The sequence below is a fragment of the Aspergillus tubingensis genome, assembly GCF_013340325.1.
Source record: "Aspergillus tubingensis WU-2223L DNA, scaffold_8, whole genome shotgun sequence".
Classification (NCBI taxonomy): domain Eukaryota; kingdom Fungi; phylum Ascomycota; class Eurotiomycetes; order Eurotiales; family Aspergillaceae; genus Aspergillus; species Aspergillus tubingensis.
In genome coordinates, this window is record NW_023336282.1 from 5,157,387 (window position 1) to 5,178,237 (window position 20,851).

The 20,851-nt window shown below is 50.8% G+C and overlaps 9 protein-coding genes across 9 annotated transcripts; 2 read left to right on the plus strand and 7 right to left on the minus strand.

Moving 5' to 3' along the window:
- Positions 1 to 695: 695 nt before the first annotated feature.
- On the minus strand, positions 696 to 1,998 carry AtWU_08001 (zinc-binding alcohol dehydrogenase family protein; the record flags this gene model as incomplete). Its single annotated transcript, XM_035503110.1, has 5 exons — positions 696 to 878; positions 965 to 1,335; positions 1,383 to 1,598; positions 1,654 to 1,788; positions 1,851 to 1,998. The coding sequence occupies 5 exons, from the start codon at positions 1,996 to 1,998 to the stop codon at positions 696 to 698; spliced, it is 1,053 nt and encodes a 350-aa protein (XP_035359003.1).
- Positions 1,999 to 2,331: 333 nt separating this feature from the next.
- Positions 2,332 to 3,288, minus strand: AtWU_08002 (poly hydrolase; the record flags this gene model as incomplete). The annotated part of the gene is made up of 1 exon (XM_035503111.1): positions 2,332 to 3,288. The coding sequence occupies one exon, from the start codon at positions 3,286 to 3,288 to the stop codon at positions 2,332 to 2,334; it is 957 nt and encodes a 318-aa protein (XP_035359004.1).
- Positions 3,289 to 6,228: 2,940 nt separating this feature from the next.
- Positions 6,229 to 7,539, plus strand: AtWU_08003 (cell wall glucanase; the record flags this gene model as incomplete). Its single annotated transcript, XM_035503112.1, has 3 exons — positions 6,229 to 6,343; positions 6,397 to 6,831; positions 6,878 to 7,539. The coding sequence occupies 3 exons, from the start codon at positions 6,229 to 6,231 to the stop codon at positions 7,537 to 7,539; spliced, it is 1,212 nt and encodes a 403-aa protein (XP_035359005.1).
- A 315-nt stretch (positions 7,540 to 7,854) lies between these two features.
- Positions 7,855 to 9,833, minus strand: AtWU_08004 (phytoene desaturase family protein; the record flags this gene model as incomplete). The annotated part of the gene is made up of 4 exons (XM_035503113.1): positions 7,855 to 8,997; positions 9,072 to 9,587; positions 9,633 to 9,754; positions 9,806 to 9,833. 4 exons carry the CDS (start codon positions 9,831 to 9,833, stop codon positions 7,855 to 7,857), a joined length of 1,809 nt encoding a protein of 602 aa, XP_035359006.1.
- A 314-nt stretch (positions 9,834 to 10,147) lies between these two features.
- AtWU_08005 (esterase PHB depolymerase family protein) lies at positions 10,148 to 11,537 on the minus strand (the record flags this gene model as incomplete). Its single annotated transcript, XM_035503114.1, has 2 exons — positions 10,148 to 11,083; positions 11,130 to 11,537. The coding sequence occupies 2 exons, from the start codon at positions 11,535 to 11,537 to the stop codon at positions 10,148 to 10,150; spliced, it is 1,344 nt and encodes a 447-aa protein (XP_035359007.1).
- A 763-nt stretch (positions 11,538 to 12,300) lies between these two features.
- AtWU_08006 (acyltransferase family protein) lies at positions 12,301 to 13,614 on the minus strand (the record flags this gene model as incomplete). Its single annotated transcript, XM_035503115.1, has 1 exon — positions 12,301 to 13,614. One exon carries the CDS (start codon positions 13,612 to 13,614, stop codon positions 12,301 to 12,303), a length of 1,314 nt encoding a protein of 437 aa, XP_035359008.1.
- Positions 13,615 to 14,959: 1,345 nt separating this feature from the next.
- AtWU_08007 (glycosyltransferase family 2 protein) lies at positions 14,960 to 16,852 on the plus strand (the record flags this gene model as incomplete). Its single annotated transcript, XM_035503116.1, has 4 exons — positions 14,960 to 15,409; positions 15,462 to 16,049; positions 16,094 to 16,219; positions 16,280 to 16,852. The coding sequence occupies 4 exons, from the start codon at positions 14,960 to 14,962 to the stop codon at positions 16,850 to 16,852; spliced, it is 1,737 nt and encodes a 578-aa protein (XP_035359009.1).
- A 443-nt stretch (positions 16,853 to 17,295) lies between these two features.
- On the minus strand, positions 17,296 to 18,074 carry AtWU_08008 (glutathione S-transferase family protein; the record flags this gene model as incomplete). Its single annotated transcript, XM_035503117.1, has 2 exons — positions 17,296 to 17,859; positions 17,922 to 18,074. 2 exons carry the CDS (start codon positions 18,072 to 18,074, stop codon positions 17,296 to 17,298), a joined length of 717 nt encoding a protein of 238 aa, XP_035359010.1.
- Positions 18,075 to 18,507: 433 nt separating this feature from the next.
- On the minus strand, positions 18,508 to 20,202 carry AtWU_08009 (MFS transporter; the record flags this gene model as incomplete). Its single annotated transcript, XM_035503118.1, has 1 exon — positions 18,508 to 20,202. The coding sequence occupies one exon, from the start codon at positions 20,200 to 20,202 to the stop codon at positions 18,508 to 18,510; it is 1,695 nt and encodes a 564-aa protein (XP_035359011.1).
- Between the last annotated feature and the right edge of the window lie 649 nt (positions 20,203 to 20,851).

A 20,851-nucleotide genomic window follows, 5' to 3' on the forward strand; every position in this document is an offset into this window, starting at 1 on the left:
CAGGCTGCACTCCAACTCTTCGATACGCATTGCGGTCCTCATGGCGAAGCATGCGGTGCATTACGAGAATCATGGGCCACAAAGCTACCCGCTACCGACCTTATTGACGGGTCTTCATCGGATTTATTTCGATGTCCATGATATGATATTGTCAGACCTGGGATCGTGAATAAAGTATCAGATGGCAAAGCTGCTTTATTTCTGAGATGAAGTACTTACACTCCGATGGCAGACTGTCTACTGATTTCACCGTCTCGCGCAGCGCCAGAATACGCTTGTGTGTTTGGCAAAGGTATCGACAGATACCACCCAAGCTAGGATTGTCCGATAATTTCTGTGGTGGTAGCTAGGATGGAGAGGTCGACGCACCCAGTACTCGAAAAGGCTCAATCCAAAAGAGGATCAGGGGACTGATTTTAGAGATAGCCCATAGAGGATGATAGATTCATGTCTCGTCGCGAGCTGTGATACACTTACGATCATTCACTATAGGATTGCCCCGTTGTTGGTCTTTGATAAATTTACAACAAGGGTATGGCAATACATAGTCTTGATGAAGTGAGGGGAATAAGAAGCAATCGTGGGCTGGCATTAACAGATAAATGGTCTTGGGGATTGATATTAACCACTCTGTATCATGCTATGATAATGAAGCCATCATAATCGTGTCGTAAGTAGCATAGCTCATGGTAGACTCAAAGCTCGTAAACTATCTTGTACGCCGAGATCTTTCCATCTCTGTACTCCTGGAATCCGTCCGCCACCGCGTCTAATCCCTTGAGCAACTTCGGCGTATTAGGCTTCAGTGTACCTTTCTCCAGCCAGCCGGGCAACTTCTCAAACAACTCGCTAGTGAGCTCGTGGTCATCTTTCGACGCCTAGATATTACCAGAAGTCAGTTGTGTTCCACGCCTAATTCATCATGCGGGGCACATCATATGATAGGAGGGATGGGAATACGCACGGGCCACTTGAACTCTCCGTAGCTATGATCTTTGAGGAAAGCAGTCCAAACCAACACATCCGTGACGCGCGTTCCTGGGACAACATTCTTCGTATTAGCCTTTCCAGGGCGCACGGTACACAAATTGCCAAGTCCGGGATGAAGCGCGCGTGAAGCTGTAGCAGAGGACGTCGCGTTGCCGATGGTATCAAAGACATGGCGTAGACCCGGCGCCAGTCCCCGAATCTGCTCAGCAACATCTTTGTCTTTGTAGTCAAAGGCGTACTTGGCACCAGATGCGCAGACCAGGTTGAAGTGCTTGGGGCTACATGTCGTCACTACTTCGAAGCCGCAGAGAGAGGCGAGTTGGATGGTGTATAGGCCGACGCTTGCTAAACTAAGTCAGTATTGTACTTGGTTCAGTGCCATGGGGACTTACAGCTACCACCCCATACCAGGATCCTGGTATCCTTGGCTGGGTTACGATTGAGTGCAAGACAGCTTTTGGAGAATAGAGCTAGCCATGCTGTAGCTGCGGCTAGGGGAATAGTGCTGCCTTCTGCGCGCGAGATATTGCTGTTGGTAGGTAGCTTGAATGAGATACGCTCGTCCGCTAGGCAGTATTGGCTGTATGCGCCGAGACCTTTGATCTCTCCTACAATCAGGAACGGGTCAGCTTGGATTGTCGAGTGAATGCGGTGACTACATACCTCCCCAGACTAAGCCAGCAATGATATCACCTTTGGCGAGTCGGGTAACCTCACTGCCTAGCTCAATAACCTCGCCGACAAAGTCGCATCCAAGAACTGCGCCATCGCCAAACGCGTTACTATCGAAGGATTGCACTATAGTGTGTGAGTGGGGTTGAATGCAGGACAGGTAGGATGGGATTGGGTGGTGGACCAACCATCGGTCGGGTTTTGTGCAGCATGCGACAGCTTGACTAGCACTTGATTCGAGGCTGGAGATGGCAGGGGGATCTCTTCTTTGGACAGCTTTGGTGGTTTGCCATCTGTCACGCGGACAACGAGCGCTGTGTTTGACGGGGTGGCCATTCTGGTGAGATGCTGGTCGGTATTCTGTGCTATTTCGCGTGCAGACCGAGTGGAAGGTTCTTGCCAGGTCAGTTCGAGGTTGTACTTGAAGGGTACTTTTGCACAATAGCTATTTAGAGGTATTTATAAAGGAGCGCGAGAGACTTGGTGAATGGGCTAACAGGCAAGGTGATTGATAAGCGCGCTAAAAGCGAAGCAACATGCGGGGAACGGGAATCCCCGCGTCAGGAGATCTCCGGCCATTTCCCGAGATACACTTCCGAGTGTTCGCTTAGGTTTTATATCGGTAATATCCCACCTTTTAGATTGGTTATCGTATTTCGTCTTGCATTCTCAGCCGCGCTTTCGCATCAGTGGCTGCAGATAGCTCAATACACATTCCTGCACTCCCACCGAGCTATGTGCCACTCCATCCACCAAGTCCAGCTGAGCCTCAATACCGTCTGCCTGCCAGCTGCTCTGCAACTGCTGTAGCGACTGCGATCGTCCCTGGTCCATCATCACTACCTCCCGCTTTCCCATCTTCTCTTTGCCACTGTTTTTCTCGGATGCCTTTTCCGCAGCCATTCGTTGGGCCATCACTTTCTTCGCCCAGTCCCAGAACTCCTTTCCCCCATGGACCTTCACGTCTTCACTTCCAATAACTAGCTGAATATGCACGTTTCTCATCACATCCTTGTCTAGCGTTTTACCGAACACCTCCTGGAAATTAGCAATCCCACTCGGCCATGCCAGTTGCTCATCAAGCATTGTCACCTTGCCCGGGGCACCGACGCTCACGGCCGCTAGTCGCTCCGGGTGCACGTAGAGAAACCGATGCGCAAATTGCCCTCCACCAGAAAACCCCGCTAAAAAGACCTTCTCTGTGTCAATTCCAGGCCATACTGTGGCCACCTCATCTAGAATTGCCAGGAGCGCAAGATCGGAGCGCAATGTCGCTGAACGCAGCACCTTGTATGAGTCGAGATCATTGGGTCCATCGATGTTCGCGGGGAAAAGCGGGGAAAGAATGGCACAGGGAGTGGATTCCGCAAAGGAGGCCTGCTCAGGTCGAATGGAGTTGTTGCGGCTGGTACCATGGATATTGACTAGCAAGGGAAGTTTGGATTTGTCGTAAGGGCTGGATTTAGAGACGCGGTTGGGGTCTGGATTGTAATGTGTGGGAGGGATGTACAGGGTGTAGGACACGCGCGGCTCAGCTGCCAGAGTGCGCTGGGGGATGTGTTCGACGAGAAACGCCGACTTGAGGAATTGTGGGGGTACTTCGGGAGTGGTAAGAGGTATATTCATGATTGCGCGACTCTGTTGCAAATATTCCCTCGGGTGTGGTCGAAATGCTTCAAAATGAATGTCCTGGGACACTGGTATATAATCTGACGGTCGGAAAGAACGGGATGCCGATATGCCGACAACTAGAACTGTTGGGCCGTAAGCGCTAAGGACAACGTTTATTTCCCAAGGATGAGAACAGCAGATTGAAGCGTTATAAGTGTAAGCTGGATAGAGTAACAAAACTGTAGCAAGCGTTCAACGTTGAGAGTTCATTCCGGGCCGTAAGCCGCATGCCCGATCTTAAGTGGTTGCGGGGACATGCGGAGGGTAAGTGGATCCAACAGAAATTGGTACCAACAAAAGCGTTGAGAACATTCCCTTGTGGCCGATCTGACATTTCATCCCAATTGGATGATCGATCAAGTCAGATGAAGTTGCTTATCAACTGGATGCTGACGATAGCTATTCCTCACACCCGTTGTCTTCATCAGCAAACAGCGCCTCCATCTCTTGATGAAGCTCGTGCATATACTCCCAGAATGTTGTTTCAGCTTATAGGTTTCTGACAATATCTTCCAAGTGTCAGTACACATCTGGGAAGATTATAGAGATGGACTTGCTGGCCATGGCACACGTTGAACAAGCTTTAGTACCTCCATTGCACGGTGTTTACCGTTGGTTAGGAATCCCTGGTCAGGCTGGCAATTTGTGGTACTCTTTTGAACTCTGGGATTATAGGGTTTAGCCCATACATGATAGTGGAATGCATGGTCATAGGATCTTAATGATAGAAGTACCATAGCTAGACATGATTGTTGGCAACAGTGAGTTGATGTTGGTAGAATTTGTTCGAGGAATCACCTGATCGGCAGGTGATCGAGTCACGAGGGCGACGATGCTTTGATCTATTCCGTCCTCCCTTCACTTCATCTCCATCTCCGTCTACCTCATCTTTGGCTTTCCACCGTTCGATGATACACATGCCCCTGGCTATCCTACTACACACAATCCAAGCCCAGGGTTTACCGGGTCCGATGTTTGGACTGCGATCGCTCAAATATTTGGGCTATCACGAGGGGCTGTCTTTCATTCCACCAGAGTCGCTTCTCAAGGACGAGTTGCAAATAAGAAGCTGTTCATATTACATAGGGGCGTGTCTTCCAATACACAACTTAATAATTGCTGACCAGGGGCATGTCTCGAAGAAATAGTTGCAGCCTAAAAGATAAGCAGATGCGGTGCTAATTGGAGACGCGCAGGCGTTCCTCTGGTTCCCCGCAACTTACGGAGTGCATCGGAGGAAGATACTGGTTTCCGACTAGTGGTACGTCTCTTTCAAAACTGGTTATATTTGATCTTCTATATTGCCCCTTAACTGGACAGCTTGAGTGGACGACGAGGAGGGTTTTAGCGTCATTAAGAGCTAGCAGCATCTTACGATCTATTGGAGGAAGCGAAACACATGCTACTCTGTCTTTCAGCACTGCCTATGTCATGCCGAACTAGCGTGGGTAGAACATGTCTTAGTTATTTTGGGTTCCACGGTTAACGAATGTTTGTGAGACATCAGGAACTGACTGATTTTATGGCTGAGACAAGCTTTAGCCAAGCTTTGGGACGGCTTTCGGCATCGCATCCGGAGTCCCTAGCTGGTCCGAATTATGATTCATGGAAAGCTGACAAGGGGGTGCACGAGGAGTCAGAACGAGGATAAATCAGGCATGGCTTTGCTCAGTTACACCCAATTGGTATTAGGAGATCTTTGGCCCACTACGGTGAATGGTTACTTAGTACATCCCCCGGCTGCATATTCTTCCAGGGTCATCTCGCTAACGGTGTGACCGGATTTGGGCGGGAACTTTAGAACACCAGAGAATCAGGGACATCTTCTGACCAGCTGATCCCGGGTGAGACATGGATAAATACTGAAGAATCATCGCCAATGAAGTCCGACGGCCAGACCCACCGTGGAAAAATGCAAGCCGTTCGGAATAGCGGCTGTCTTCGGCATTAAATATTTCCCCAGGAAGCGGACAACTCAATTGCGGCGCCCCGTTGATCTACGCAGCACCGAGACGAACACTCTGCTAAATAACATGGCGCAGGAGTTTTATGCCATATCAGTCCACCTCCTACGCCGCTGTTTAGAATTAAATATTGATCACCGCTTTCTGATAACAAATGACGGGGACGCGCAATACCCCTGGGCTGGCGCTGGTTAGTCTGTACTAGTGCTAGCACTAGCAAAGCTTGACCCAACAATGGCGCAGGAGAATCCTGCTGCCTAGCTCGGATTGGTCGCCCTCGGCAGGCGTGAAACAATTTCCCCGGCATGAAGACCTGCCATTCGTGCAGATTCGATCCAATTGCTCTGACGTACGATCACCGGGGAAGGCCACAATGAAGTGCAAATGTCCCTGCTTAGCGGATATGGAGGGCTGCGAGCTCGCTTATGATTTTATGATTTACTGTGATGAGACCCCCCGGTGAACTGACCCAGATATGACCCGTCTCTACCATGGTATCGCCGAGCGCCATCAACATGTTATCTTCAGCGGGCCTCTCCAAGACATTTAGTGTACCCATAAAAGTGATACCACTCGTCATTGCCACTGTTCGCCAATACTTTTTGGGTTAGCTGGTCCGTCCTACTCTTGAAATTTGTATGCGATTATCCAATTTCAATATGCTTAAGCGATATCTGCCGGCTTTCGGTCTGCTATCGTTTGGCTGTCGCCTTGTCCCACACGTTCCCCCTTTTGACCGGTCGGTTCGGGGAATCCATGACATGCGGGATTTTCCCTCAATATAATGCTGAACCCGCCGTTCCTTTGCTACTGAAACTACGCTGTTGTTTCATCTTTTCACTGTACCCAGTGTATTCTCCCCGGCAGTCCTTTTTGGCAGTCCTCTGCCACACCCCTTGACTGCGGCATAGCATTCTTGTTCGGACCCAATATGCGCCACATTCCTGCATGGTTCGTGGCCTGTCTGGCTGCGGCCACCGCCTCGGCCTCTGCCCCGACTTGCAGCACCGACAGCAAGTGTCCGGAAGAGTACCCGTGCTGTTACAGTGAGCACACCATGCCTCGTAATTCACACATATCCTGACATATCATCTTCAAGGTGGACAATGTGGTGTAGGAACCTACTGCCTGGGAGGCTGCAACCCTCTTGAATCGTACTCGCTCGACAGCTGCACGCCCGAACCTATCTGCAAGAACCAGACCTACTCGTTCACAAACATGGACAATGCAGTCCTGTACGACCACTACCTTGGTAACGCGTCCGAATACGATTGGGTGTACAGCGGCTACCCCAAGATCAAGAATGATAGTCTGTGGTTGACGATGCCCAACGGCACGACGGGCAGTCTTTACTCCCTCAACCATTACATCTGGTATGGCAAGGTGTCGGCCAAGATCAAGAGCAGCCGGACGCAAGGTGTCGTGACGGGTTTTATTCTGATGTCGGATGATTTTGATGAGATCGACCTTGAATGGGTCGGATACAATCTGTCCAGCGCGCAGACCAACTTCTACTTCCAGGGTGTAGAAAACTGTACGTTCGAAGCTTATCTTTCTCTTCTTCTAAACTGACAATCTAGATACCAACGAGGTCAATGCCGCCGTGTCTACCGGCAACACCTTTGACGAATGGCACACCTACACCATCGACTGGAAGCCCGACGTGTTGGAATGGCTCATCGATGGCACCGTGATGCGCACCCTGACTAAGAACTCAACCTACAACGCTACCTCGGGTATCTACCAGTACCCCCAGACGCCGTCTCGGCTGGAGATGTCAATCTGGCCTGGTGGTTCGGAAGCCGAGGGGCTGGGTACCATTGAATGGGCTGGTGGTCTGATCGACTGGGACAGCACGGATATCAAGGAGTACGGCTACTTCTACGCGCAGTACAAGGACATCACGATCGAGTGCTACCCTGCCCCGGCTGGAACCATCGACAAGGGTGACACTTCCTACGTGTACACCAGCGACAGCGGTCTGTCAGACACCATCGAACTCTCCGGGAACAGCACCGTGCTCTACAACCTGCAGGATACTGGCCTGAATATGACAGCTGGCACCAAGATGTCGGATTCGGCTACCGCCTCGGGATCCAGCTCCGGAGCTAGTAGCACCGGCGGCAGTAGCAGTGGAGACAGCAGCACGAAGAAGAGTGCCGCTTCTGGGTTTGGCGAGCGCGTGATGGAGGGATCGTTCCTCGCGGCTGTCGGTGCCGTGGTTGCGCTGAGTCTGTTCTAGATGCGCGGTACACGGTTTCAAGTGTGAACGTGGCACGCGAGATGCTTGATGTGGTATATATTTCTTCGGATCTATATTTTGAAAGGTGTATGACTATAGTGTACTTAATCATAATATTGAGTGTAGATGTACATATAACACTCGCACTGAACATACAATTGTCCTACAGCGGATTGAATTAGCTTATGACATGGCCAACTACATTATGTAAAAACTCTAAAGATCCTGCTATATCCATCGATAAAGCTACCCTATGATACCACAGACAGACACAGTCACACTCTGCCTACCCCCACCACCCAGGAAAAGAAGAGTCTACAACTCAGCAGGTACACCGGTACAAGCAAGACACAAGTTCCGCACCAGCCCAATCCCCAGAATAGCACACAGCAACATCCGCCAAGTCGACTCATCACCGCTCTCCATCCACGCTTCCTCAAGCCCACAAAACCATTCACCCATCCACATCCCCATCTCTACCCGCATCATCACCACCACCACCACAACAACAACCCCTCCAACCCACACCCCCCTCCTCCCCAATCCCCTCCCTACCCATCCCCCCATATCCCCCGTATCCCCCCTCCTCAGCCTTTCAACCCACTCCTCAATAACCCCAACAACAACCCCACTCCCCCCAAGCACAACCGGCACCCCACTCCCCGGATGCGTACTGGCCCCAACGAAAAACAACCCATGGATACTATCATGCTGAATCCTGGGTCTAAAGCACAAGACATTAAGAAACGAATGCGAAAGACCGAGTATCGCCCCGCGATCAAGATTGTATTTGTCTTTCCACGTCAGTGGGGTTTCGATCCTTTCGCATACGATGTGTGGTTCGATGTCGTTGCCTGTGAGGTCGTGGATAGTGGAGAGGATCAAGGCGCGGATGCTTTGGGTGATGGTGTGCCAGTAGGCGGTTGCGTTGTGGGGGTTTAGTGGGGATGTTGGTGATGAGGAGGAGGAGGATGTTGTTGGGGAGAGGAGGTGAGGGACGGGTACTAGGACGACGATAGCGTCTGTGTGTGGTGGTGAGGCTGAGGGGTCGATTTTACTTGGGATGTGGAGGTAGAATGAGGGATGTTCGGGGATTTGGTGGTTTTTGAAGATAGCGTCGAAGCTGGACTTGTATTTTGATGAGGGAGGGAGGAATATATTGTGGGATTGGAGGTTGGGGAGGGTAGTGTCCAGTCCCCAGTAGAAGGAGATGCTGCTGCATGAGGTGTGTTTGGTTTGGAGGGATTCGCTGTAGGTGGTCTTCGGGAAGAGGTTGTTGTATGCGTAGGTTAGGTCCGCGTTGATGATTACGATGTCTGCTGGGAGGAATTTGCCGGTCGAGAGATGCACACCGGTTATGTGTTTGTGGTCGTCGCTGAGGGCGATGGAGGTTACGGGCGTGTTGAGGATGTATGTGGTGTTGTGGCGGATGCTGATTTTGACGAGGGCGTCGAGGATCTATATATTTCAGTTGGGATCATGGTTTAGAGAAGGTTGATGGAAGGGGGAGGCACAGTTCTGAATCCTCCAACAGGATACCATATCCCATCTGTTATCTCGGTATACTGTAGCAGAGAGTACGTCGCCGGAGCATCAAACGGGCTCATACCCAGATACATACTGGCGAATGTGAATGCCTGGCGGAGTTTATCGGAGTGAAAGTACCGACTCGCTCGAGTATATATACTCTCGAAGACGTGGAGTCTGGGTAAAGCGAGGAGAAGATCCCATTGGAGTAGACTCCATATGGTTGCGAAGTTGCGGTGCAGGATATGTTCACAGGACAAGGTATAATGTCGACCGGAATCAACTAGGAAGCGCAGGAACCCTTCGAATCCGCGGGGTCCTTCATAGGCTTCTATCTGCTCTTTCATCGAAGGAATGTCAGTGGATAAGTCGATGTGGTCGCGATCTGGGAACCATATGCGGTAGCTAGGGTCGCATTTGCGGAGGGTGATGCCCTCATCGGAGATGGAGGTGTCTAGGTCGTGGAAGATTTGGTGGAAGAAAGACGGCATGAGGAGGAGAGAAGGGCCTTGGTCGAAGCGCTACAGCTGTTAGTATTGCTCTTTTGGATATATAGAGGGACGCACGTAGTCATTCTCTTGCATTAGAGAACAGCGTCCACCGATGTCTGCGTTCTTCTCCACCACTGTCACTTTGTAGCCCTTTTTGGCGAGGCGCGCTGCGACAGCAACGCCGCCGGCACCACCACCTGTTTCTGAGTAGTTAGAGAAGGATAGAGAAGATGCAATGTGATTCATACCGACTACTATGGCAGTGGGAGGCTCCATTGAGCCAAGAGCAGGTGCTTTAGAATGTGAAGGTAGTTGTCTGATTCTCTAGCTCTTACAGCTGGGAGTTGATGTCATACAGTAAACCATGTGCGAGATATGGCCAAGCCATATGGGTGTCATAAGCTTTATACTTAAGGCGTGTGGTATTTACCACATTGGAGCAAATGGGTGACCAGACAGACGAACTGGTATCCACGGCTCAGACCGAGCACCAACAGGAAAATGTAAACCCAAAACAACATAAGGACGCTTAGACTCTATAAGAACCGCATTTACTTTCGGCTAATCCGGGTACAACACGCAGGAACAAGCTAATTAACTCCCAGCTCTTCCGCCTCCCAATCATACGCTACCCTCAGTCGTTCGCTCATCTCCAGTGGCTGGTCCAACCTCTCCGACAAAATTTCCAGCACAGCAGGTACATCCACCTCCATATTATGCTGATCATCCACCGGATCTATCATCAGTACCGCATATGGTTGATCCCGCATGCTTGCGGCCTCATAGAAAGCAAAGTCGGGTCTGGACGTGGGCATAAATTCGATCAACAGTGTATCCTCTGCAGCCCAGAAATGATTATGCAGAGCGCTTCCGTGGGGACCAATTACTGCTTTTACGTTCTGATGAACGTAGCGCATCAGCGCGTCGGTGCTGGGAAAATCCTCGTGGTTGAAAATTTTAAGTTCTTCCCTTTTCCCTCTCTTATCGAGAAGTGATTTGATACCTGCCAGGAGAATATCTTCGTTGAGGACTTCCCTGCCAGCATTGAGAATCAGTCCGTTCGATCGCGTCATGTATAAGATTATTTTCCGGGTTGACTTGTCCACTGGCTGGAGACTATCAGGACTGAGGAGCGAAAGGGATCTCTGTGATAGCCACGGGTGGATGAGCGGTGCACGACAGCTCCATATTAGCTGCGATGCGACAAAGCTCGTATCGCTATGCAACACCTGGTCTGCGGGATATCCGAGGTATGACCAGAACTCCTCGACGGACTTGTGTCCCTCGCGCCCGGTAGCTACGTACTGCGTCTGATGGTCCCGCGACTGAGCGACTGCCCGCATGCCACGGTCGAGAAAGTGCTGCATCGACCAAGAGTCTGGGAAATTTGCCAGCAGCACGCTGTCATGGGTGGGCTCGTCGCTGCTAGGTACAACATGAGAGGTTGTAGCGAGGCCGGACATGCAGGCTTGCATTATCCACTGGTCGAATGGTGTAGAAGCGGATAAGGTAACATTTTCAAATACCTGCAATATAAGTATCTGTCTCTTGTGCAGGGATGTGCACACTCACATGTATCTGACCGTGCTTTTCAGGATAACGCACTCGACCCTTCATCTCATAAGCTCGCTCCCACATCATCCAAGTCGTGTTCCACCACCGTTCCGCATCTTGAGGGCGGGACGCAGCGAATATTGGAGGGCTTATGCTAAAAGCAGGGTAGATCAGCTCTTCAGCGGATACTACATTCGGTAGTGTCCGAGCCACACATGGTGCGTAGTATTTGGGGGTTGAGTCGGTGCATTCTGTCAGTCTCAAGGGACGAAACCGGTCGCTTTTAGAGCTAGATACAGTTATGTGCTTCCCCGGGTTTAATCCAGGCGTGGCAACTCGAATTGTGTAGTCTCCGATGTGCTTGGTTCTGTAGAAGATGAAGAGGAGCGAAAGAGATAGTACGAGCGACAATAGAACGCGCCGCATTGTGGTTGCGGCAGCTATTGAAAATTCCAATATACCCTCAATATTTCCCAGGTATATTCATTGGAGTTCAGTAGGTCACGACTGGATATCCAGCTTGTTGCTCTTCATAATGGTTTACCCTAGTAGACTGATTCTGTATGCTGAGCCCCAGCGATGACGCATAACCGTACTTGGCCACTGCAGATCTAACTGAAGGCCAAGTTGTCGTATTGATCGCTTCACCTTCCATTACCTGTTGGGTTCTTCTCACGCACTGCCCCTGTGCTCGATCCTCTGCCGAGCCCTTCCTGTCAGCTTACAGTTTGGCACGCCTGATGTGCGGCTCCTGCTCGGACACGGATTCGGCACCTCGGAGTTGGTTACGAGCCTGTGCTGACAACGTCGGTCATAGTATGCATTGATCTGCGTTTTCAGGCACGAAAACTACTTTCAGAGTTATGCCGACCGGGCTGGGGGTATAGTGGGAAAATGGAAAGTGAGTTAAGAGGGGTAATCCAGTTGTGCTGACAAGGCTGGCTAATCATGATCACTGTCTGCAGCTAATGCATCAGAAAGGCAGGTATGTATTAGTGCAGATCTACTAAATTAGGTGATGATCTTCATGCTGCGGATGAATGCCGAGTAACGCCAACCGACGTAAGACCTTCTGCACCCAATTCAAAGCCACCCTCCTGCTGATAGCCTTTGAGGTGGTCCTAAATCATTAAATCTTGGCGAAACAAAACAAAACAAATTGTATTGTGTATCTGAAGACCCACTGCAATCACCTGCTAGCACGACTGACGAGGTTTTCCACTTGGTACGACCAAGCGACCGACTTCCGGTCTACAATCTTGGCCATATACATAGATGCCAGAATTAATGGCGGAAAAAGAACCGACGCAGCGGCAGTCCACGCCAGGATGATTACATGCCAGGCGGACTCATCCTGCTGCGTCTGCCAGAAATCCGTCCCCCACAGATAATGGCACACAGCCTGCAGGATGCGATTGCGCATGACCATGATGAATAAAGGATGAAACAGATACAGTGAGAAAGAGATCATCCCGAGGAATTGGGCCAGACGAGTCTCTAGCGGAATTCGCAGGAATCGAAGATGTCTGAGCGTTCCAACAACAAGGATCGCCCCAACAGCGTGCCATCCCCGGATGCGGATCTCGGGATCTACATAGAACGGTAGCTTGAGGGAGGATTGAAACGAGAAGTCAGGTGGAAAATTTGAGTCTTGTGGGAGGCACAACAGGTAAATCCCGCTCACAAAGAGGAGGCCGGTGAGGATATTTGCACAGTTTCTGACAAGGGTGGTCGGCTTTCTCTTCTGCCCAGCCATCAATGAATCCCGGGACGCTTCACGTAGTATATCGAGTTCCGCAAACCCGAGACCAGCAAGAAAGGCTGATAATATAGGTGAGCCGAACCACATGAATGCGACGCTCAGGCAGGTGATTGCCACCAGCCGTACCATAGGTCTGACGGATGCAAGGCCGAGTAGGACCAGATAAACCGCCAGTGAGCATTGGTACTCGTATGAGATTGTCCACAAGTGGAAATTATACCCTGTCACATAGAACGGTCCACTTAGTTGAAGAGTCGTCAGGAAGGTCATGGTAAGACAACTGAGATGAGGTTGCAGCGCTGACCAGGGCTGTGCTCCGGGACAGCCCTCCTGATCACCCGGCGTCCAGTCAATCAGACCCATGTAATAAGCCAAATGGGAGATGAGGCAAAGGATCAAAACGGGAATGTAAAGTCGGAAACCACGGCGAAAGACGGAAGATGTAAGTTTTCGATAGAACTGAGCCGGGGCATCATCACGGAGACGTATGATAGAGGTCGACACGGCATAGCCTGAGATGACAAAGAAGACAAGAACCATTGACTGCCCGGCAAACAGTAAGCGGAACGGCGGTAACTGGAAGAAGCGGCGATTTTCAGCGGCGGGGACAGCCCAGAATGATCGATAGGGAGCTCTCATTTCTCCCACCGTGAAGTGGAACCAGGCGACAATAGCCGCAGCCATGCCTCGCAGGCCATCCAGCCAATTTTGTCGAGCTTTGGCCGAAGCTGCTGATGTCATATTGAGTATATGACGGGAATTGGGGAACGTACTTAGAGTAAGGAGGATCAGGTGTGCTGTAATACTTTGGTCGAGTGGGGGGTTTAAGAAGCATGGCCGAGGTGCAGCCCCGACAACTCGGACTCCTGCCACGGCCGATCTTGCATTGAGTCGGCAAACAGATCCTACCTATTAAGTAACAAAGCAGTGTGGTACCTAGCATATCCCGACATTGGATCACAAGGTTAGTGACATTCTTCGTGATACGACGGGTATGTGAAGATCCCGGAGATGATGCTCCGTAGTCCGACGGGGAGCCATCCGATACCAAATCCCGAAGCCACTAAACCCAGGCTGCATCAATCGTGGCGACCAGCATGATCTATCTGCTAGTGATAAGCACTAACCTATCAGCAGGGTCTGGATACGAGGTAAATAGTAGAAACCCCGCAGCTTATGCAGATCACAGATCTATCATCTTCCTCGTCGTATATCGGTGTCCTCGGCACATCGTCAACGGGTTCTTGCGTAGCCAACCAGATTGCTCAAGATGCCTCTGTCCATGTTGTTAGGGTCACTTCGGACAGAAGTGATTCCTTTAGAGGCTTAGCAAATATCCAAATATATTAATATATTAACGTGGATATAGGCAATGAGCCATATTGGAACACGAAGGAGTTAGACAAGATGGAAAGACGTACCTGCCGCATCCATTGCTGGTTTGGGCGTAGTTTCCGGGATAGATGATGCCCTTACCCAATCCCAATGAATAATTGTTGTTGGCTCAGAATCACGGTTGGCGACTGAAATACCGGAGGAGGTCAGAACTCGTGAACCCATATACTGATCAGATGTGGAAAATCGTAGCTTCCACCGAGTTGGATGAGTATGATTCCCTTGGCCTTGACAACTCATTCACTAACGCTTATGTGATAACCAGTGTACAGGTACTAAAACACAGGATGCAAGTTTGCTACCTGCGGCCGCCTGAAGACCGCGTAGATTGTCCCAGCATGGGCCGATCGTTCACACGGCAAGTTCCATCACTGCCATATGCAGGGACTGCGCAACAAAACATCACCATCCTGCCAACATGAAAGGATGGTAGGATGCATTGGCATCAGCACTAAGTTGACACGCCATGAGCCGTCAAGACTGAGTGCTGAGGCTCATGACTGTTCTAGACATTGTGGTTAGCATTGCCACCTGGACCATGGCCAGGCAGTGACTCAAATCACATATATTGCAACGAAGAGGGTAGGACAAGTTTTGTATTACGCTTGAGAGAATACTTTTTTCTTTGGCGCTTTTTCGGTCTCACGGCCTGAACCGTTTTGTGCTATTAAGAGACTTACATTTTTCCATCATGTATTACCTACCCAAGCCGTTGAAGCCACACAGTGGCATGGGCTCCGGTCAGCGGTTGGTGCCCCTGGCCGAACGAACTCTCAACTTCCTTGGTTGTATTGTTGCGGCCGCGGTATACTTCTATGGCTTGATGTATCTTAAGCAACCCTTGACCTTTGACATGATAGTCAGTATAATTCTGGCCGAGTATTGTCGATGGAGAAACAACAAGAGACGCAGAGATGCAGCTCTACAGGAAGAGAACGGTAGCCTTGGCCTTGCTGAGAAGGGCAAGTCAAGCGAGCAGAGGTTGGACTGCGTTGCTGCTATTGTTGGGTATAGGGAGGAGCCTATCCTGTGGAAACAGGCATTGGGGAGCTATTCGCAAGCCCAGAATTGCAGGTTCCTTCTTGTATGTATCGACGGGGATGCAGAAGAGGATCGTGAGATGGTTGAAGTCTTTCAAGATGTAGGTGATCATCCTCTGTCTCTGTAATAGTTTATTAACATTCCTTGGCCAGGTTTACACGGAAAAGTCTGCATTGATGCATCTAGATATCCCTTTAGCAGAGATTGCCATGCAGATGGATCGAGCAAGATCCTCCAAGACAACCGATGCTGAGATTATCGCTCAATGCTGTTCCGTCGCCAGAGCAGCTCTCGAGAAGAGTGGTATCACTCTGGTCGGCGAGAACGGGATTTCTAAACTGTGTGTTAGTCAGCCGCACATGCACAAGAAGGGAATCATGTTCACCTCCTTCATAATCTCCTTGGTGGTCTCGGATATCCTCGACATCGAATTCTTATGGACATCCGATTCAGACTCAATTGTGATGCCCGATACATTAACGCGTACGATGGCAACATGTGCTGCAGATCCGGGAATTGGGGGTGCTAGCACGGCACTCACCATTCACAACAAAGATGAAACCGTCATCACACAGCTTGGAAACGCGGTCTACCTGAATGAATTGTATCTGGCACGTTCCTTTACTGGCGCTGTTGCTGCAAATGACTGCCAAAGTGGACCATCTGCTGCTTTTCGGTTTTCTGCAGTCAGTGGAGAGTTGCTGGCCTGGTACAAGCAAAGTGTGTTCGGGCATTGGATGGTGAGTATTCCACGCCATGATATCAGCATAGACTGACCGTGCAGGTTGTGAACGAGGATCGACATTTGACCACACGTCTCCTTCTGAAAGGTTGGAGAGTGGTTTTCGCATCCGACGTCATGACTGCCACTGAGTCACCCACAACATTCAGGAGGTGGCTATTGCAGCAGGTATGTGTCCAAACAAATGTGCCCCGGCCAAATGATAAGGCATCATTCTAATATGCTCAGGTTCGCTGGGGCCGAGCTGTGCACGTCGAGAGTTTCCACCGACCGAGCGTGTACCTAATGCACTCACCAATATTGTTCTTCGGCGCCCTGCGGCGACAATTTGCTGCCTTCGTCGTGCCCCTAACTGTTATCCTGTACCTCTGTTCTGGAATGCTCCTGATCCGAGCCTTTTCATTCCAGGATTACACCCATCGCCTGGGGCTGACAATCTCCTACCTTGTGTTTCGTAATCCATACCGACCAACTATGAAGGAGTGGATGTGGAGTCTTCCCGCACATCTGTTCTATCATGTGCCGTTGCCTGCCATTCAGGTATGGAGCTTTCTTACAGTGCTCCATGATTCATGGGGAACGACTATGAGAGCCAACAAGGAGCTGAGGCATTCGAAGCTGCGTCTCAAGATTTGGGAAGTTGGATTCTTCGTCTTTTGGATGGCCATCCTAGGCGGTGCCTCGGGGAGGTATGTTGCAACCTCGCTGATGCCATGTTCGGCTGACGTGGTGGTATTTATCTTTGCGGGTGTTGTGTCCGTGTTGATTGTGGGTGGGTGGTGGACGGTTGTCGCGAAGTGAGCCGAGCTGTTGGTTTTGCTGCATGAACGGGGTGGCCATGAAGGCTTCCCTGAGCCGACATACCACGAGTGTAAATATGCTTAAGTATGATTTCCTTGACAAGTAGAGGATTCAAGCAATGTCGAGAAAGAAATACCTCAAAAAGATTGATAGACATGCCGTGCCAATGCAAGGCTGAATGTGTGATGGCAAAAACGGAGAGGAGAGTGGAAAAAACGCGACGCTGGGAAACAACAAATGTCTCCCAGTCACCTGATCAGCCTACTATACGAACAATACCATCGCTTCTCACTAGTATTGAGCCCTTTGTAAGACTAATGAGATTAGTAAGTACTAAACTCACCCACAACCGACATCTGAACATGCATTCGCTCTTGAAGGATTTTGTAACGATTCTTTGGAGGTATATATTTCGTGATCGACCTAACAATGACGCAACATAACTACTTCCTGTTCGCCAAAAGCTTCTTCTTCGTCCTGTCAGCACACGCCTTAGCATCAAAGATACCATTGACGCTAGGATGCTCCCGAGTAGCCTGCGCCCAACGGTTGAAGTTCTTCGCCTCCGCCAATCCCTCCCAGATTGCGGGATCAATCAGTCCAGCCTCCTTATCCGCGAACGCGTGCAGACGGATTAGGAACGATCCAAGCAGCACCTCCACCAAAGTCAATTTGTCACTACCACCGAAGAAAGGTCCGTGCTCCTTCCCCTCCAATCCCTGGTACAGGAGCGGTTCGATCTCCTTCTTGATAGCAGCTACGTAGCCCTCAACGCCGGCCTTCCGGTCGGCTTCGGTAGCACCGCGCAGGGCAGCGTTGTAGTGTGGGGCAGCTTTGCTGGAGTAGGTGTCGACGAAGAAGGCGATGCGAGCGCGCTGCAGAGCACCCTCGGGGGTGTTTGAAGGGGGCACGAGGTGGGAGGGGTATGCGTCGGCGAGGAATTGAGCGACGATGCCGGATTCGGTAATAACTTCACCATTGTAAGAGAGGGAGGGAACGAGACCGCGCTTTTATGGAGAACATTGGTTAGCTTATATTGGTGGGAGGTGGATGTGAACGTCGGACATACCGGGTTGACTTCCAGATACCATGGCTCGCGTGGGGTGTCCAAGTCAATGGTGACCTCTTCGAAGGGAAGACCCAGCTCCTGAAGAACAATGTGGGCGCGATGAGCCCAGGGGCAGGTGCGATTGGTGTAGAGAGTGATCTTGGGGGAAGACATGATGAATATGTGTATCGATTAAGGGAGTTAACAGCTGTCAAGTGGTGAAGACGAGAGGCGGGACCGGCGGGTATAAAAAGGCCGGCAGAAGCGGGGCATCGGCAGATGGAACCGGCGGGGAGGAAAACGTGGTAGGAAGAAAGCTTACACGTCCGACGGGATTATTAATGGCCTGCCCGCCGGGTGATTTCCCACCAGGATGGCATCACTTCGGGCCTATCAATTATTCACCGAGACCCTACGTCGCTACTCACGCAGAAAGTCCAAGAAATTCGTCATCAAAGATGTTATATTGCACAATCGGGGTATAACCTATCTATACTATACTTTTGACAGTTATATATATGATAACAAGATGTATTGCATGCGGGGTATATAATTGCTCGTGGCCGCGTAATATGTAATGGAAAATTCTCGTAATATAATGTTGATGCTAAACAAGGAACGGCTGCGACTCGCGGCGAAGGCGACTGGCCCGACGACCAGCATGTTTCTCGCGATCGGCGGCTAGCGTCTGGGCAAACTTGCTGCGACGACGAATTTCGGGGCCCTTCCAATAGAAGATGTAGATCGGAATGGCCACCAAAGCGGCAATGCACCCCAGCAGGGTACTGCCCCAGGCCAGGTGAAACTTGCCGCCAATGTTCTCATACAGAGGAGTCGCATACATGGTCGCAATACCAGCGAGGAAGTCACGAGCAAACCCGTTGCCGCCGGTCGCAGATGCAGAATAGGCACCGTATGCAGCGACCATGTAATCAATCGTAGCCATGTAGATGGAGTAGTTGGCGATGGCAATCAGACAGGCGAAGATGAGGGGAGCAATCCAAGGAGCATAGGCAGGGCCGATAGACGTCCATGCAAAACCCAGCAGGCCAATGGGCTCGAGGGGAGCTAGGAACAAGAGTAGAAGAAGACGGCGCTCAGCAAGACGGGCAGCATTGCCTTCCTTCTTGCGGATCTGTCGTTGCCGCCAGACATCCGGCAGGAAAATAAGGTATGCGATGACATAGCCGATGAGAATGGCACAGAAAGCTAGGCCATTGGTGAGGGTGTTGAAGCCCCACTGATCGAAAACAAGCGTGAAGGATTCGGTGAAGGTGAAAATCAGAGCATCGGAGAAACCAGATAGGAGTGACAAACAAAGGACAATGGGCTCGCGAATGAACATCTCAAACGGACGTCTCCAGATCCTCAACACCTCTTTGACACTCAGGCGGCTTTCCTTCAATTCGTTAGGGCCGTAGATGTTGGGATCTTCCCCAGACTTGCGGCGGCGCTTCGCTTCGCGATCCAAGAGGATTGTCGCCCTAGTTTCAGGAACCAACACAAAGTGCAGAGCTTGAGTGAATCCCCCGACGATCAATTGCACCCAGAATACCCATTGCCACGTGAGGTACTGCCCAATGAATCCACCAAAGACGGGTCCAATCGTAGACCCGCCCACTGAAGAAAGCACGACGTATGCAACCGCGAACCCCTGGTCATCAACTTCCCACATATCTGCAGTCATACCCAGGGTGACGGAACCGCCAGCAGAGCTCAGACCACCCAGGAAACGGCAAACCACGATGGTACCAAAATTAGGTGCCAAGGCGCAAGGGATCTGCCAAATATTGACTAAGAATAAACTGAGCTGCATGATCGGCCAGCGCCCGAATTCTTCACTCCAGGGCGCCCATAACTCACAACCGAAGGCGTATGCAACCAGGAAAATCATCTGCCCGACACGGGCCGCTTGAGCGCTAACATTGAACTCATTCTCAATGCCCGTGAGAGCATCCGAGTACACGCCCGTGTTGAAGTTCATGGACATTTGAACCATGAAGACCACAGTTAGGATGGTCCATTTCTTGTACCAAGGGAAGCAAAAGCCAAGTTTGTCGTAACAATCGTCCTCGGTTAGCTCCCGCTTGCCGTCAGATCGCTCTGTCTTGGACAGATCGGTATCACTTCCAGATGTTGGCTGCGAAGCATGCTCAGCCTGCTGGGCGAAGGGATCGTCCGATTCCGATCGGCGGGTCAGGTTTCTGAGAGCATCGTCTGTCTTGCCAGACTTCTTCTTCTCGTCAAACATACTCTGATCGGCAGGGGCACTGTTTTGCGGCGTGGGCTCAGTTGCCGTCATGGTGATGGAGTAGAAGGCGCACCCTAGGACAGTGTGAGAACCCTTGTCATGCGGGGTGGAGAAGGCAGTAATAAAGATAATAGAATAGACCAATCAGTGTCTCGGGAAGATGAGAAGGAGAGGAGGTTGATTGGACTGAGGATGATGCTGGAGTGACGATTGATTGCCAGATGGGATGTGAGGGATCTTTATAGATCGCTGATCTCTTGTGGAAGCTATTTAGCCTGCACCCCGGTACATTATTCTTCCTCCGGGGCACCTGGTACCCTGGAGTGCGGAGCGGATCTCTGCCATCAGTGGCATGACGTGAGGGCGTACCCATGGGAGTCTCATTAGCAAATGGCAAAGGATGGGTATCCCAAAAGGGTAATCCGAGAAGCCGTTCGCTAAAGAAGCCTGATAACGATGGCAGTCGGGGCTCGGCGGAAGAGATCTTCTCCCCTCGCTGGCGTCATAGTTCCGGCCCGTCAGACGAGGAGCTGGGGTCCCCAATCAGAGATGGGGACTCCTAAATTGTTCAGCTCGGACCATCATGCTAAGTACAAGAGTACTTTGTATTAACCACAGAAAATTCCGTTTGATTGGCCACGGCGGCGAGAGGATATGCATCTAAATCGGAGGCGTTGGGGTTATTGTGATTGTGTGAGAG